The sequence below is a fragment of the Urocitellus parryii genome, chromosome 2 (assembly GCF_045843805.1).
Source record: "Urocitellus parryii isolate mUroPar1 chromosome 2, mUroPar1.hap1, whole genome shotgun sequence".
Taxonomy (NCBI): Eukaryota; Metazoa; Chordata; class Mammalia; order Rodentia; family Sciuridae; genus Urocitellus; species Urocitellus parryii.
Window position 1 is genome coordinate 173,123,899 of NC_135532.1, and position 17,749 is coordinate 173,141,647.

Consider the following 17,749-nt stretch of genomic DNA (forward strand, 5'->3'; position numbering starts at 1 on the left):
TTTCAGTTTTATGATCTTACTGATCTTTACTATGACTCTAGAGATCAAAGAAAGCTGGATAGTAAAGTGATATGTCCAATAGCAGTGTGCTAATTAAGAGGAAGCAATTATTGTTAAAAAGGAAGATCATCATTTTTATTATCTCATAATTACTCACTACTAGGGGAGACAGTCACTCTATTTACTCAAGATTCCTTACAATAAGAGAAAAAAAATTGATGTTTTAATTAAGACAATAAAAACTGACAGGGCTGGGGCTGTAGCTCAGAGAGCTTGCCTAGCACTTGTGAGGCACTGGGTTGGATCTTTAGCACCACATAAAAATAAATAGATAAAATAAAGGCATTCTGTCCATCTACAACTCCAAAAATAAATACATACTTAAAAAAAAAAAGAACTGACAGTCTCCACAAAACAAATAAGCACTTCTAAGAAACTTTAAGAGTATCAGTCAATGAATTCCAATGACTCACCTTGACAAAATCCAGGACAGCATCTCTCTGAATCTGCTTAGTCCTTATTTTCTCCTCCTCATATTGCAGGGCAGCAAGCTGTGCTTCTCTCCTAGTGCGCTCTACTAATTGTTCTTTTCTCCGATGAAGTTCCAAGTCTGTATATGACAGCTGCAACAAAGGTATCATTTTGTACATGCAAGTGGGGATGAGAATCAACTTATCAAGATTCCCTATTAATACAGGCAAATAATGTTAATTTAAGTAACTTTGCAGTCACCTAGCATTTTTTTCAATGTGTTTATTCCTAATCTTTTCCATCTTTGCACTTTCTTACACCTACTATAAATCTATTACTGTAGATAAAGTTTCATTTTCTGTCTGGTGCCTTAAAAACAGCAAATACCATGTGCATGTTGTATTATCTGACCAAGAAGACAGCGTACAAGAGTGCATAATTTAATGGCCACTGCAGGTTTGGCTAGAAGTCCAATGTGCTATCCATTTTGCCACAGTTAGTTACTGTAATGGCAATTTAAGTACTCCATTTTAGTTTTTAAAAATCAAAGTTGAAACATAAAAATAAATAAATCTGCTAATATTTACCTGATTGTGACTTGGTGATAGTGATAAGTGAGAAGATGGCTCAACTGGAACCCTGATCCAAAAAAAAAAAAAAAAAAAAGAAAAGGAAAAATTCTTTGATACAGACACATAAGGGACAAGTGAAATGTTTATCATTACTGTATCTTTCTGTTATATCAGTAAGATGTTTAGGTAGCACTGAAAGAGTAACTGCATTTTGTAAACTTAAGACTAAGTCATTAAATTTAACCACAGAAATAACTAATGTCTCCAACTCATATTTCATGTGATGGTATCACTGATTATTCTACAGCTAGTTAACAACTGTCAGTGTCAGACGATACTGACAAACAGCTAGTTGGGATCACTTTTCAAATGGTATCATTTCTTTATGACATATACAACTATTATCTTCTTTCCTCCTATGATCAGAACAAGATACATGTAAATTGAGATCCTTTTATATACAAAGCCATTTTATCAACAGAAATCTGGAATACTACAAAACCTGGGAACTGTACTTGTAAAGCACTTCTATACTTATTTTCAACTGACAAAAAAATTTTAATAACAAAAATAAAGATTCTGTTGACTTTTATTCTTAAGAAAAAGATGAAGCTCTATTTGATACTTAAAAACAACAAATACTGGAGCTGGGGTTGCAGCTCAGTGGTGGAGCGCTTGCCTAGCATGCGTGAAGCACTGGGTTCGATCCCTGGCACCACATTAAAGAAATAAAATAAAATAAAGGTATTATGTCCATCTACAACTAAAAGATATACATATAAAATAACAGGTACTATCTGCCTCTTAGTGTTATTAATGCTAATTATTATACTCTGATATTTACCCTTTTTCTGAACCAGATTTAGTGTCTTAAGTCTCTGTAACTCATTTTTGTGCCTGAAACTAAAAATGTTGGAGTAATGACTTTCCGACATTTAGTACCTGAAATCTGAAATAATTATTACCCTTTCAGGGTGATTTAAATGCACTGAAATAAGTATGCAATCAGAGAAATAAAAACAAATCTTCAAAGCACTAATAGTTCTCATTACTCCTGTGATGGCTGTGAAAGTTAAAGATGGAGATGAACAGGGAAGCCTGGCATATGCAAATGGTAGTAAAGAAGACATCTGAATCTGAGAATGACCCAGTTCTTCCATACCAATCACCAGGTGGTAATGTTGGGCCATTACAGCTTTGTTATTCCTCAGTGTTGCCATGATCTTCATGTTGCATGACTTTTTTTTTCTTTTAATCTATGAACACGTTCTCCAATATAAGCATCTCCTACTTTTCAAATAGGATCTTTTTTTTTTTTTGGTAAAATATTGCCCTGCACATTATAGGTAGTTTAGCCTTAAAGCCTGCCAGTATCACCTGCAGCTCATTTTGGCAACCAATTCCCACAATACATAAACACATTTCCAAGTATCCTCTTGGGAGTGGTGCTGTATACTTTGTTGAGAAACACTGGTCTATCTTACAGTTTTTCTGAATTTTAAAAATATATAAGTGAACTACCAGGCATGGTGGCACACACCTGTAATCCCAGTGGCTTGGGAGGCTGAGGCAGGAGGATCTGGAGTTCAAAGCCAGCCTCAGCAATGAGGTGCTAAGCAACTCAGTGAGACCCTGTCTCTAAATAAAATACAAAATAGGGCTGGGGATGTGGCTCAGCAGTTGAGTGCCCCTGAGTTCAATCCACAGTATCAAAAAATATATATGTGTGTGTGTATCATAACATACATACATAATATAAATAGATAGACACACACACACACACATATATATATATATATATATATGAACTAAACATTAAGCTACATTATTATTGTTCTTTTCTTACTTTTTAAAAAATATTGGTTCTAAAACTTTGAGGTATTCACAACATTCCCCCCCATACACTTTTTTTTTTTTTTTAATGAAACTAGTTGAGTGGCAGAAGTATTGTAGCATACTGCAGTAGAAGCTGTTCTTAAGCACTGATGGAGCTGGAGCTGGTGATATAAATGACTATAAGCTCATAATTTCCTGCTCATTGGACAGGTGGACATCTTACTTTGCCTAGCTGCCTAGACTTGTGCCTGAGATGCTGACTCTCTGATAAAATAACAGAGGCAATGGGAATAATCTACCATCCACACAAACCTACACAAATCTCCAAGGTTTGGCCTAATTCAATGAATTAGTTATTAGTTTAAAGTTATTAAACTTCCTTGAGCCTCAAGTTTCTCGTTTATAAAAATGAGGATAATTATGTATCCTCAGTAAGATGCTATGAAAATTAAATAAGATACTGCATGTATACACAACTCATAAAAGTATATTCTAATGACTATATATTTATAAAAACAGGAATTAGCTACCTTTGTCTTTAGATTACTAATTTTACTGCTAAAGTTTCCTGTGGCTTTTATTGACCATGTGTAGATGAACTGGACCAAAACACAGAAAAGAGCCAAACAAACCCATTCTAAGACTGTTTATGTACCATAAATTTAGCACTATGTTATACATTTTTGTGTGTGTGTGTGTGTGTGTGTGTGTGTGTGTGTGTGCCTGTGTGTGCATGTGTGTATCAGGGATTGAACTCAGGGGCACTTGACCACTGAGCCACATCCCCAGCCCTATTTTGTATTTTATTTAGAGACAGAGTCTCACTGAGTTGCTTAGTGCCTCGCTTTTGCTGAGACTGGTTTTGAACTCCAGATCCTCCTGCCTCAGTCTCCCGGGTCGCTGGGATTACAGGTGTGTGCCACTGTGCCTGGTCCAAAATTCTTTAAAAATCCATGTCTTCATTTTATCTCATCAATTAATTTTGTTCCCACTCCAAAATGAATCCTGTTTTTAACTTCACTGACCTGCTCTTTTAGCTCCCAAATTTGCCAATGATAAACATTCCCAAATCTAATATTTATGTCCTAGTTTTTACCTTACTGAACCTATCAGTAGTTTATGTCTTTTTTTTTTTTTATTATTTAAATCACTCTCTTCATTTAGCCTCTGAGACAACCCTCTCTTCTATCCTTATGACCACTCCTCAGTTTCTTTTGCTAGTTGTTCAAGCCCTAATTCTCTCCACTTCTTTAAACATCATCATCCACCCCAAACCTGTCCTGCCTTGTTCAGACTCCTTGGTGTTTCTTAAATATATCAAGTATGTGCTTGCCTCAGGGTCTTGCCTAGAAGTTTCTACCCCTGATAGCCATGGTGCTTGCTTCATGACACTGTCAGATTTCTACTGAAATAGCATCACCTAATAATACATTATTACTTTCACTTTCCTCTCACCTTGACACTATTATCTCTTTCAGTCCATTTTATTTTTCTTTATAGCACTTAGCAAGGCCAGACACGTATTTGTAACATACATTTGTCTACATCTACTAAAAGGAAAACTCCAAAATATCACAGACCTAGAACAGAGCCAGAATCATTGTAGTGCTCAAGAAATACTATTTGAATGAATGGCACTGGCATTGTCTCCCAAAAGAATGGAATATTGGCACATAAGAAACAAAAATGCAGGTAAAACATTCATCCTTTAAATCTTGTAACTTGAGCTGAGTAAATCCAAACTTTATAAGGCAGATTTTGAATTGTTCTCTTTGTAAAATCACTTAATGTGAGTAGTTTTTTTTTTTAACCTTTAATAAACTCGAGACAAAAAACTTCCAGGCTTAACCCAAATATTCTTTACTTTCATATCGCTTCTTACAAAAATTAATAAACTTTACAGGACCCAGCCCATTATTGGCATCTCTTCTACATTAAAATGCTATTCAAATTATAAGCAGTCTTTTTCAAAAAAATGATATTTTGATAATTAAAAAATGATAATTTTTGCTAGCTTCAAATTCAAAATTACATAATCTATCTTGGCAAATAACTATAAAACACTCACCAATTTTCTAAACTTTCCTAACCTCAGGAGGTAGGCTGGGGGTATATAAAGAGGAGAAGAGCTTGGTGGATGAGGGGAAAGGAAGGGAATTGAGAGACAAAACCAAGTAAGCAACTTTCTTTGTCAGTTCACTAGCAGAGAGCCAGGATGAGAGTGGGCAAGTAGCAATTTGTTAACTGACTGAATTCCTTTGCGTCTTTGAAGCTGTCAGACTGCTGAGACAGATTCTTTTTGTTAACATATTATCCAAGTAACATACAAGTCTTGTGAGCCTAAGAGAGTTGTCAGGCATTTTGAGGCGATTGTTTATGTCTAGATTCTTATTCATTATTCCAACTGAATGTAAGCTCATGGAGAGAATTGTGACTGATGTTCATAAATAAATCCCCATACCCAGAAAAGTACTTGGCACATAGTAGATATTTAACAAACATCTGCTATATAAACAAATGAAGTATATATTGATCTTAGAGTTTAACTGGTAACTGGAGTTAAAGTATGAAATTCTTATTCAAGGACTACATTAGACTTTAGTGATTTGAAATATCCAATTAAGAGGTTATTATGGATTTCATTTCTAGCATTGGGTCTGACTAAATACCTTGAATGACTCTTCCAATGGAAACAACTACAATGCTGAAAGTAATATTTAAAATATATTGCTAAATACATTGCTAAGGTACCACGAAAAAAAGAATACTAGATTCTAAAAGAGAATTAAAATAGAAACTTTGGATTAAATAGTATTAGGTAGACTCAGCCCCCATGTCTTATTCCAATGAGCATGCTGAATTATACGGAAGAGTGCTGAGAGCCATTGCCAAGTAGGAATGATGCATTGCAATTTCTTTGTCAGCCTACCCAATGTTGCTTAGAGGAAGGACTCTCCATATTGGACCCAGGTCATTTGCAGTGACACTGCATGAGAAAGGTGACCCTGCTCAAGGACCAGGGTGGATCCGGGTTTAGGGAGGATCCTTCTGGGAATAGGGAGTATCCTGCTCCTTGGGTTTAGGGTGGTTCCAGGTTTAAGGTGTACCCTGCTGGGAATAGGGCGTATCCTGCTGCCTAAGGTGTACCCTGCTGGGAATAGGGCGTATCCTGCTGCCTCAAGCGCCAGCCTGCTCCTTGAGTTCCCGTTGAGTTCTCGCGGGATTCAGAAAGTATTTGGGATTCAGAGCCTGGTGGAGTACATGAATTTTGCCCAGAACCTGTGTGTAGAGTGCCGGTGACAGTTCGAGAATAAAGAGTTGCTGTTTGAATCTACAAGGTGTGAGTGGCTCGTGATTTTGTGCCCAGCCAGACTGGGGCAGAAGAGGGGTCTTTACAGAAGAAACTGAGGTTACTAATCAGCTGACCTTAAAATTGGGAGATTATCTGGGTGGACCTAATGTAATCATGAGTCCTTAAAGCAAAAGAAGCCAAAAGTTTATGAGATGGGCAGAAAGGAAAGTCAGAAAGACTTAAAATGTCAGAAGATATAGCCCACCATTACTTCTTGAACATGGAGGGGCCACAAACCAAGAAATGTGGGTGGACTTTATATTTAGAGCAATTCCTGACAGATAGCAGCAAGGTAACAAGGTCCTTAGTCTATAACTACATGAATTGCATTCTGTCAACAACATGTACAAGCTTATAAGTGGATTCTTCTCCAGAGTCTTCAGATACAAATTTAGGGCATATACCCGTTCACTGCAACCTGCACCCACAAACTTAAGGGGACCACCCTCCACCCAAGATGTGGCACCACAGGCTGACCCTGCTGGTGTTTGTGGCCATGTTGCTGATTGTCCTGCTGCTAGTGGTATGTAATTGGTATTTAGTGTGGTATAATATGGAATAATTTTCTCTGGGAACTGGTAGAGACACAGGATCCCAGGAAGGAGATCATGAACTTTTGGGTTATGAAACTGAAGAAGCTATTTCATCCTCTCCACACAGGATAAAATCCCCTCACCAAAGGAAGGTGACTACTGATGAAGGCCATTGACCCTAGACATGGTACTTTATTAGTAAATGATGAAAGGCAATTTTGAGCCTTTGTCTTTAGTGAGTTGGCTTTGAAATTTAATAAATGACTAAATAATACGGTACTTGGATTTCATATGCAGTTCAAAAAATTTAAATGTAAGCCATATAGTAATAAAGGGCTTAGGCCAGTCAACACCTTGACTTTGGTCTTTAAAGATTCTAAGCAGAAAAGTTATGCAAGCTAGCCTAGAATTCTATCCTATAGAACTGTGATAAAATAAATGGGTGTTTTAAGCTGCTAAACTTAATAGATACAAGACAAAACTAATATATAAAGTAACTGAGTAAAACAGCTGACTTTTACCTTGAAGGTCTCTACTAAATCCTGGAGATCTTTAGCCTCACCTATGATGGACACAGAAGGTGAGAGGGATGAGAGATAAAACTTAGGTCTGCCCAAGGTGAAGAAATGTTAATAGGAAACCTGTGCATGAAACCGGATTCTCAAAGACCATACCCTTGGTATAAGAACATATAGTAACTAAAAAGCTATTCTGAGATAAATGTCAAAGCATATAAAATTTAACTAAGCCAAGTTATGAGATTTTTTTTCTTTCATTGTTCTTTCTACATTTTCTTTAATTCATATATATCACAGTCCCTGAGATAACATTAATAACCACTCAAGCATAAAGAACTATGTACAACAGTTTCTACGTAGTAAATTTACAGTCATTTAAAAATAGGCATATCAGCCAAGCATGGTGGCACAAGCCTATAATCCCAGCAACTCAGGAGGCTAAGGCAGGAGGACTGCTAAAGACCAGCCTCAGTAACTCAGTGAGGCAGATGGACTGCTAAATTCAAGACCTTGATCTCATAAGGCAGCTTAGTGAGATCCTGTTTCAAAAAAAAAAAAAAAAAAAAGGTTGGGGATGCTGTTTTAAGACTTCATCATGACACTGGCCAAATCATATTGTTATATTGTGTACTGTGTGCATGTACAAATATGTAACAACAAATCCCATCAGTATGTAAATTATAATGCACCAATAAAAAAAAAGTAGGGAAAAGAAAAGACTTCATAAAAACAGAAGAGGGAAAGAACCAACTGCTGGAAAAATTTCAGATACTGTCATATAGTTTATGGGAAGAAAGCTTTTGGAATTCAAGGATGAGAAGCAGCATTCTAAACAGTCAAGCTCATTTTAGAAATAGGTACTAAGTGTAGTAGAAAGATCATACTGATCAAGATAGGAATAAGAATACGTATCATTATATCTGTCCCTGTTATCTAGTCAAAATTTAAGTTAAAAAAATCTTTAAGCCCTATTTATACATGAATCCATACATTATCAACATAACAATCTTAAAGCTCTTAAGTATCTTCAAATTAATTACTTGTACTGCTATAGTTCAGGTGACCTGATTTCAGAATTAATAAATCAATTTTACCTTTTTTTTAATAGCAGGAGCACAAAAGAACACTGTCATCATTTTAAATACATGGTCTCTAAAACACACAATACCTAAATGTCTTCATTATACATGCATCTAGGGGAAAACCAAAATTACTTCACTCTTATCACTGAGTTTTAAGACAGAAAGAAGTAAATAGAATTGCTTTTTCAAACCTGTTTTGATGTAAATATCTTCTCATGTCTTCTGTTTTTTGAAACTCCCTAATGGCACTTGTCTTTACTGGTGAACACTAAATCAAAAATAGGATAAATAAATCAATTTAACGTGTATCCAAAATACAGTGATTACACCATTCACATTCAACTTTTTAGGGATTTGTGCATTACAGTAAAAATAATTTCAACAGAATCTTAAAATGTAAACTTTCTGAAAGCACTATAGAGTACTTGCATATTTTTGATAAAATATTCACAATATACATTATATCTAAAAAAGATTTCCTACTTGCTATATTATATAAATTATAGTGACCAAAAAATGATAAGAAAGAATCTTAGAGGTCATATAATACAAGCTTCTACCCAAGTCACAAATTATCTTTTTCTTTTTGGTAGAAAAATGGGATTGAACCCAGGGGTGCTTAACCACTGAACCACAACCCCAGTCCTTTTTAAAAACATATTTTATTTAGAGACAAGGTCTCACTGAATTGCTAAGTGCTGCTGAGGCTGGCTTTGAACTCATGATCCTCCTGCCTCAGCTGTGCCCAGCCAGGACAGAAATTTCTATCTATCCCACCCCAACATTAACCAAGTTTCTATCGAACATTTGTAGTAATAGGGAATTCACTGGGTAGATTGTCTCTTTACTTTTTCACTACCATAACTGTCTCTTATCTTAGTTTTACAAATAGTTCTGGGGATGCTAATGTATATCAAGATAAAATATTGCCAGGCGTAGTGGTGCATGCCTGTAATCCCAGTGGCTTGGGAGGCTGAGGCAAGAGGATCTCAGGTTCAAAGACAGCCTTAGCAAAAGTGAGGTGCTAAACAACTTATGAAACCCTGTCTTTAAATAAAATACAAAATATGGCTGGAACTGTGGCTCAGTGGCTGAGTGTCCCCAAATAGTTCAATCCCCGATACTAAAATAAGTAAGTAAGTAAGTAAATAAATAAATAAATAAAACAAAAAGTAAATTCTCTTTAAAATACAATATTAATTAAAAGAGAAATAGTGGCAACTGAAGTTATCTATAAACTAAAAGGTAAAGGTCATTTTCAAAACGTATTACTAAGGAAAATTAAGCTGGATCACACACTGAAAAATAAAATTATAAGCCAAAGGCAAGAAGTTTAAAGATTATCACAGTATATTATATGTTGAATGAGAATCTACAGAAGCAATACAATCTTGTGTCAACACCAAAAATCATCAAAAGGGGTATTCTTCAAGGGAAAACTAAGAAAACAACTTCTCCAAAAAAGATAACTAAAAATCAAATGTCAAACTACTTCAGTATAGTTTAACACAATATAGTATATTCTACCTCCATGAAATTACGTGTGATATATCTACACGTAACTAGAAAATCCTCTTTGGTAATTTACTCCAAAGGGTTAAAAGGTGACTGCTTTAATGTTAGGGCATATAGAATGAATTACAATTCTGAAACCCTGATAAGAAAATAATTACTCTGATTTTATGACTGTCACTTTGGGGGGGAATTAACCGGGGATGCTTTAACACTGAGCTATATCCCTAATCTTTTTTATTTTTTATTATCAGACAGAGTCTTGCTAAATTGCTGAGGGCCTTACTAAGTTCCCAAAGCTAGGACTGAACTTGTGATCCTCTCATCTCAGCCTCCTGAGTCACTGGGACTATATAGGTAGGCATCACTGAGCCTGGATGACTACGTCATTTTTTAAGAAACAAACATCTCTCCAAAGATGCTATATCGGTGACCTACCACCCTGGTTTTATGATATTGCAATTATCTAAAATTACTGTGAGAGGTTCATTGAATTTCCATAACAGAATGAATGTGACATTAATGTAATTTAAAAAGTAAGTATATGTCATAGGCTGTTCAGGCAGGGTTGATCTATATATGTGAGAGGAATTTTAATAAAATTAGATAAGGCAAAATGTTTTAACATCTCAAATAGCTTGTTTCTTAAACTTAAATTTTTTCAGCAATCTTTTAAAAATATAGTATACTGGAATACAAAAAGACATATCTTCACTGGTTGTTAAGCCATCTAAAACAATACTGCTTCATCATAATTTTACAGATCATCAAATTTTAGAAAGATTTATGAAACAAGTCATAAAGAACCTTATGATATACAATCATTGAAAACTACCATATATAGTAAGTAGGTGGAATTTAAAACCAATTACAAAGAACCAATAAAATGGATTAAAGAAATGGTAGCTTATTTTTTCAGAGTAGTGTAATAGTGTTTTCAGTTTTAGTGGAGATACTTTTGTAGCCTAATTAACCATACAGTGATCAAAGAGGATCACAAGAAAAGAAAAAGGTTTTCTTTAAAGAGTATAATGTGAAATTATTAATTTTACTTTTATTATAAAGTAGTTTTTATTCCAGCAGAGATGTTAATAGCCTAAATCACACACACTTCATTAATCACCTGGTCTAGTGCTATCTCTGGGCTATAAGATTTGACTTATATAACTTTATTCAACTTTAAGTGCAAGAGTATCCTCTGAACAAAAAATATTGTGTTCAAAAGCTTTCAAACAGGAAAACCAAAGGATTCTTTCTAAAGATGATAATATCACTCTACAACAAGCCCCACTTAAAAGTGATTAAATACATCATTCTCCAAAAAGGCCCCAACTGTTTCCCAAATAACCCCTGCTCAGAGCCTGCGATGAACTCCAGACATCGACATCACATCCACCCAAATAGAGCCATTTTATTACGCTGACTAGATATACTGAAGAATGCTATTCTACTTAAGACCCTTGGGGAACTGGCAAAGATTCTGCAGTGGGCTGAATGCTCATTTGTTTTCTAAGGCAATTCAACACTCCACCATAAGACACACCCAAGAATTTTAACAGCAAACAATTTATATTCTGTTAATTTAAAAGCTTCAATAATTTTAAGTTTATAATAAAAATTCTATGGGCAAGTTGTATATTGCCTCAGAAGTTAAATTTGTGGTGTAATTCTTAATAAGTGATCAATCAAATTATGATTTTTCAGTTAATAACAATAAAAAAAGCAAAAAACAAAGACTCACTAGAAATCCTAAAAACATTGAAAAGCATCACATTCCTTTGTGTTTTCTTCAAAGACCTTAGGCTACTCTTAGGAACCCTTTTAGTCCTTCTTCAAAATTACAAAATCTGTCTCTTTATTTGAAAAACAAACCTAAATCCTACTTAAGAAGATTGTCTGATTTTCTGAATAAATCTGAAAAATTTAGGACTAAAATCAGAAGTGAACATTATACAATAATTAGGGCTAAACAAACAAATCACTGATATGATAGAAAATTATACTACCTTAATTGTTCTTACTAGGGGAGAGCAATACTACCTCATGAGAGACTCGCCGTTGTTCAATATATGCCATAAACTGTGAACTGAGGCTCTCTGAGTCCAGTCCCTTGGATCGTTTCACCTCGTCCTCTTCTTCCTCTGCAGTACAGCTGTCAATGTAGTCAATTTGATCCAGATCATGTTCCACTGTATATACCACACACACACACCAGAAAAAAATATTCCAAGTAAGACAGCCAATAAAAGACATTTACTTAAATTATATTTTCTTTCTCCCCAACATTTTCTGTTCTGAAAGTAGAAGGAATGATAACGGTAATTTACATAAACCTTAATTATTTAGTCCATGGCTACTCACAAAAACAGTCTTCTGAAAATCTTAGTCCTAATTCACTCAAAAAATGCAATAACTGATAGTAACTATTGAAATGCAGACCTTCAATATTTCTTTCCTTCCTTCTTTTTTTTAAAATAAGACTGAGTTTGTGGAATAAATACAACAGATTAATTTTTAAAGATGGAAAAGTGTACCTTCTTTTAATGCTTTAGTTTGGGGCTTAACATCTCTCTGGGAACTGTAAGGCATAAAACCTAACAATCAACTCAAAAAAATGTGAAAGACTATAAAAAAGAGAAAGGGTAGGAAGAAACCCAACTTGGCAAGAAAGAGAGTTACTGGCTGTTTCCCTTCTTGAAACTGTTGTCAGACTTAAAAAAAAAAAAAAAAAGATCAGAACAAAGATTTTCCTATTTAGAAAATTATTCACTAGAGGTCAATGTTGAAGATATTTTGTTTGCAGCAATTTGTGAATGAAAGGAATCAATTAAGGAATTTTTTTCTCAAGATGCTTTAGGGAAAAGAAAGGAATATAAATAAGATATAGCCACCTAATTGTTTCATCTGGTAAGTTTTGGAATGTCCTATTATTTTTAAGTTTAAAACTAATAACTTTTAACAACTAGTTAAAAGGGTACACTAAGAAAAATCCTTGCTGTTAAGATGGTTTCTCCAGAAATACATTAAACCTCAACCAACCATTATTTTATGATGTCCCATAGACTACCTAAAAGTTGTAGTTTCTGGGAATAGATAATTTGGAGAAGACTATTTTTTAATTTAGTTTTTTTCTGAGTCAATTATTTCTAAATAATTCTGTAACTGCAGTTAGTATTAAAATAAGTTTTTAAGTTGTTAAAGTTTTTTTTCTTAGTTATAACTGGACACAATACCTTTATTTTATTTATTTATTTTTATGTGGTGCTGAGGATCGAACCCAGTGCCTCGCAAGTGCAAAGTGAGAGCTCTACTGCTGAGCCACAAACCCAGCACCTTAAAATTTGTTAATAACTAAAAAGATAAAAAATTAGAAATCAGGTACAGAAATCCATTTCTTTCAATGTACACAATCTGTCTGATTAAATAGTTTATATTATGACCATTTCCCAAGAAAGCAACATCATTTCTTCATAGTAGCTAGACCAGCATGGTCTAAGAGAAAAAGAATGGAAGCCCTGAAAGTAAACCATATAGGTAATTTAAAATTTTCTAGTAGCCATGTTAAAAAAAGGGGGGTGGGAAGGTGATGTATCAATCTCCAGGATATATAAAGAACTTAAAACCAAAAAAAAAACAACCCTTCAGCTAAGGAACTGAACAGAGACTTCAAGAAGAAATACAATTGGTTAATACATATATGAAAGACTGTTCACATCTCTAGCAATTAGAGAAATGCAAATCAAAACTACTTAGATTTCATTCCACTTCAGTCAGAATGGCAATTATTAAGAATACAAGTAATAATACATGTTGGCAAAGATATGGGGAAAAAGGCATACTCATACATTGCTGGTGGGACTGCAAATTGGCGCAACAACTCTGGAAAGTAGTATGGAGATTCCACAGAAAACTTGAAATGAAACCACCATTTGACTCAGCTATCAGACTCCACAGTTTATATCAAAAGGACTTAAAATCAGCATACTAAGTGACACAGCCACATCAATGTTTATAGCAGCTCAATTCACAACCTAGATGCTTTTCAATAAATGAATGGATAAAGAAACTGTGGTATATATATACAATGGAATATTACTCAACCTTAAAGAAGAATGAAATTATGGCATTTGTAGGTAAATGGATGGAGCTAGAGAATATCATGCTAAGTGAAATAAGCCAATCCCCCAAAAGCAAAGACCAAACATTTTCTCTGATATGTGGAAGCTAATTCATAATAAGGCAGGGGGAGTGGCTAGGGAAAAATAGAGGTACTTTGGATTAGGCAGAAGGGAGTGAAGAAAGGGGAGGAGGTATGGGGATAGTAAGGATAGTTCAATGAATCAGACATTAGTACCCTATGTATGTATATGATTACACACTTGGTATGATTCTACATCATGTACAACCAGAAGAAAAAGAAGTCATACTCCATTTATGAACAGTGTGTAAAAATGCATTCTACTGTCATGGTTAACTAATTAGAACAAATAAAAAAATAAAGGGACATTAATTTAAATACTTTTGTCTGGTATATCTAAATGTTATTTTAAATAGCTGACATAAGATACTATTGTTTTATATTTTTTTCTCATAGAAAGTCTTCAAAATCTGATGAATATTTTTTATTTATAGTACATCTATATTCAGTATTTATAGTACATTTCAAATGCTTCATAACCATATATGGCTAAGGGCTGAAAAATGGAAATTAGAAAATTTAGAAAATTAGAAATTAGAAAATTTTCTAATTAGAAATTAGAAAAACTAAAAATTATTTTAAATTATTTTAAATATCAAATGAACTGAAGGGAACATATATAAGAAAAAAATTTAAAAGAAAATTGAAACTATTTGAAATGTGAATGCAATGTTAAATGACCAGAATAAAGAATATCAAAATGGTGAGGAAAAGAAAAACAGCAAACCTCTTAATTGAAATAATCATTCACAGATGAAAGCTCTTCTGTTACAACATAATGGAAAATCAAAGCCATTTCTTCCTTTATATGCGATTCACAAAATTTAAACATCAGTATGTGGTTACTCAAACTAAAGCAATATAAAATGATTACAATATTTCAAGTCTGCTTCAGAAGTACAAGAAAGCAGAAAAAAACCTGCTCACTCTATGAAAACTACAATGTTTTAAATGCCAGAATAAGGAAAATGGATTCATAAGTCCATGAAAATCATTATTCTAGATGAAAGAAAAGGCAAACATACAGAAAAAGAAAAGTGCTGAATTCTTACAGAGATCAAATAATGCCTTAAAAAAGGAGTTGTTTTGATTTTTTTTTTTTTTTGGTATTGGGGATTAAACCCAGGGCCTCGCACTACCAAGCTACATCCCCAGCTCAAAAAGGAAAATCTTACTAAGGGAGAATGGTACTTTAAAAGAAGATGTGGCCAGGCATGGTGGCACATGCCTGTAATCCCAGTGGCTCTGCAGGCTAAGGCAGAGGATGGCAAATTCAAAGTCAGCCTCAGCAATTTAGTGAGGCCCTAAGCAACTTATTGAGAATCTATCTAAAAATAAAAAAATAAAAAAGGCTGGAGACGTAGCTCAGTGGTTAAATAACCCTGGGTTAAACTGATAGTACTCCCTCTCCCCACACCCCCCCCCCCAAAAGTGAAGAAGTTACAGATGCATGAACCACAGGAATAGATGTGAAAGAGACCACTTTAAAAAGTTAACATGACCAGGGGCTAGAGTTGTAGCTCAGCGGTAGAGTGCTTGCCTTGCATGTGTGAGGCACTGGGTTTGAATCTCAGCACTTCATACAAATAAGTAAGTAAAATAAAGGTCTATCAACAACTGATGAATATTTTTTATTTATAGTACATATTTAAAAAAAAGTTAAGGTGACTATAAAGATTTCAGATGTCACTGAGATTATGTTTACCTCCACCATTTGTTACTACTAAACTGTTGCGATTCTCTTGGTATTGGCTTTCTCGTCGTAGTCTTTGTTCTTTAGTAATCTCTGCTACTCGGAGAGGCAGATCTGAAAATTCATCTGTAGGCTTAAAAAAGTAGTAGAAACATTAAAAAAAAATTTTCAAATTTGGATGCATATTTATATGAGCACAATATAAAATAATTAAAATTACATTTAAGAAAAAATAGTGAAAAAGTTTTGGAAATAAAATGAAGATTATTGTAGGACAATGTGAATGTACTGAATGCAAAAGAAATGTACACTTTAAAATGGTTAAAACTTAGCTGGGCACAGTGGTGCACGCCTGTAATCCCAGCAACTCAGGAGCTGAGGCAGAGGATTGTGGGTTCAAAGCCAGCCTCAGTAATAGCAAGGTGCTAAGAACTCAGTGAGACCCTATCTCTAAATAAAATACAAAAAAGGGCTGGAGATGTGGCTCAATAGTTGAGTGCCCCTGAGGTCAATCCCAGTACCCCCCACCCCAATGGTTAAAACTTTATGTTACATATATTTTACTATAATTACCAAAAAAAGAAATAAAGGTATTTATGAGTATATAACTTTATCTACATATATCTCTCTATGGATAAAGCGACATTTATGTACATAGCTACCCAGATATACATACACAAGCAATCCTAAGTTATAAATAAAAGTAGCCAGGTGTGGTAGCTATGGCCAGGGACTTAGGAGGCTGAGGCAGGAGGATCCATGAACCTCGGCAACTCAGCGAGACCCTAAGAAACTTAGTGAGCCCCTGTGTCAAAAATAAAAAATAAAGACCAGGAGGTGGCACACACCTATAATCCCAGTGGCTTGGGAGGCTGAGACAGGAAAATCACAAGTTCTAAAGCCAGTCTCAGCAATGGTTAGGCGCTAAGCAAGTCAGTGAGACCCTATTTAGTGTCTCTAAATAAAATAAAATATAGGGCTAGGGATACAGCTCAGTGGTCGAGTGTCTCTGAGTTCAATCCCTGGTAACCCCCCCCCCAAATAAAAATAAACAAACAAACAAATAAATAAAAGGGCTGGAGATATAACTCAATGGTTTAATGCCCCAAGTTCAATCCCTGGTACAAAAAAAAAAAAGTTATAAATGATTTGAGGTCAAAATTTATTTATATTTTTTAAATTTTCTTAGTTATACAGGGACACAATATTTTTATTTTTTTAATTTATTTTTATGTGGTGCTGAGGATCAAACCCAGTGCCTCAGAGGTTCGAGGCAAGCGCTCTGCCACTGAGTCACAACCCCAGTCCAAAATGAGATTTTCTTTGCATTCAGTGAAACATGTTATAAACTATGTTACCCGTCCGGGTAACAAAAGCTCATTTGTTCATTTAATAAATGCATAGCTAAAATATTACACCTTAATGATTTTAAAAAAGCAGGAAACATTATCACTGGTAATTGAACAAAACAGGAAAAAAAATGTAATTCTGAGCATGTGGTATTCTTCAGTAAGATTCCATCTCCTTACTACTATTTATTTTCCTACCTTCTAGCACTTCTTCTACCATCTCTGCTCCAGATTTACCCCAGACCCTCAGATTTTAGGTTTCAGTTTTACTGACTTAACTGCTATTCAGCTTTCCAAAAAAAAAGAAACTATTGATACAATGAGGAACAAGCATGTGAGAATACACATGATAAAAAGATGGTAAAGAAACAGAATACTATTTTTGAATGGTAGAGCTATGTGAGATATTTGCCTTGGCTTATCTGTTATGTAATAAGAAAACTGGATCCAGTTTAGATATTTCCTTTTCATTATTTTATTTTCTCTTAATCAGGAGTTATGACATTCAGAATAAAGAAACACTTACCTCATTCCCTGACCATCTCTTATCACCACTGTCCACACTATTGAAACCTGAATCAAGGGCTCCATAAGGGCGACCTGAATATAGTTCTTCATGGCTACCAAAAAGAA

The 17,749-nt window shown here is 34.6% G+C and overlaps 1 protein-coding gene across 6 annotated transcripts in view; it reads right to left on the reverse strand.

The window, feature by feature from the left end:
• Window positions 1-17,749, reverse strand: part of Lrch3 (leucine rich repeats and calponin homology domain containing 3) — a 123,586-nt gene that overhangs the window by 36,249 nt on the left and 69,588 nt on the right. For all 6 annotated transcript variants that reach the window (XM_077795358.1, XM_026394247.2, XM_026394239.2 and 3 more), the window contains exons 7-12: window positions 17,643-17,736; window positions 15,780-15,900; window positions 11,917-12,065; window positions 8,556-8,632; window positions 1,059-1,110; window positions 474-623 (exon numbers count right to left, since the gene is read on the reverse strand). In XM_077795358.1, coding sequence (XP_077651484.1) covers window positions 474-623; window positions 1,059-1,110; window positions 8,556-8,632; window positions 11,917-12,065; window positions 15,780-15,900; window positions 17,643-17,736 — 643 coding nt within the window. The remainder of the gene's footprint in view (window positions 1-473; window positions 624-1,058; window positions 1,111-8,555; window positions 8,633-11,916; window positions 12,066-15,779; window positions 15,901-17,642; window positions 17,737-17,749) is intronic.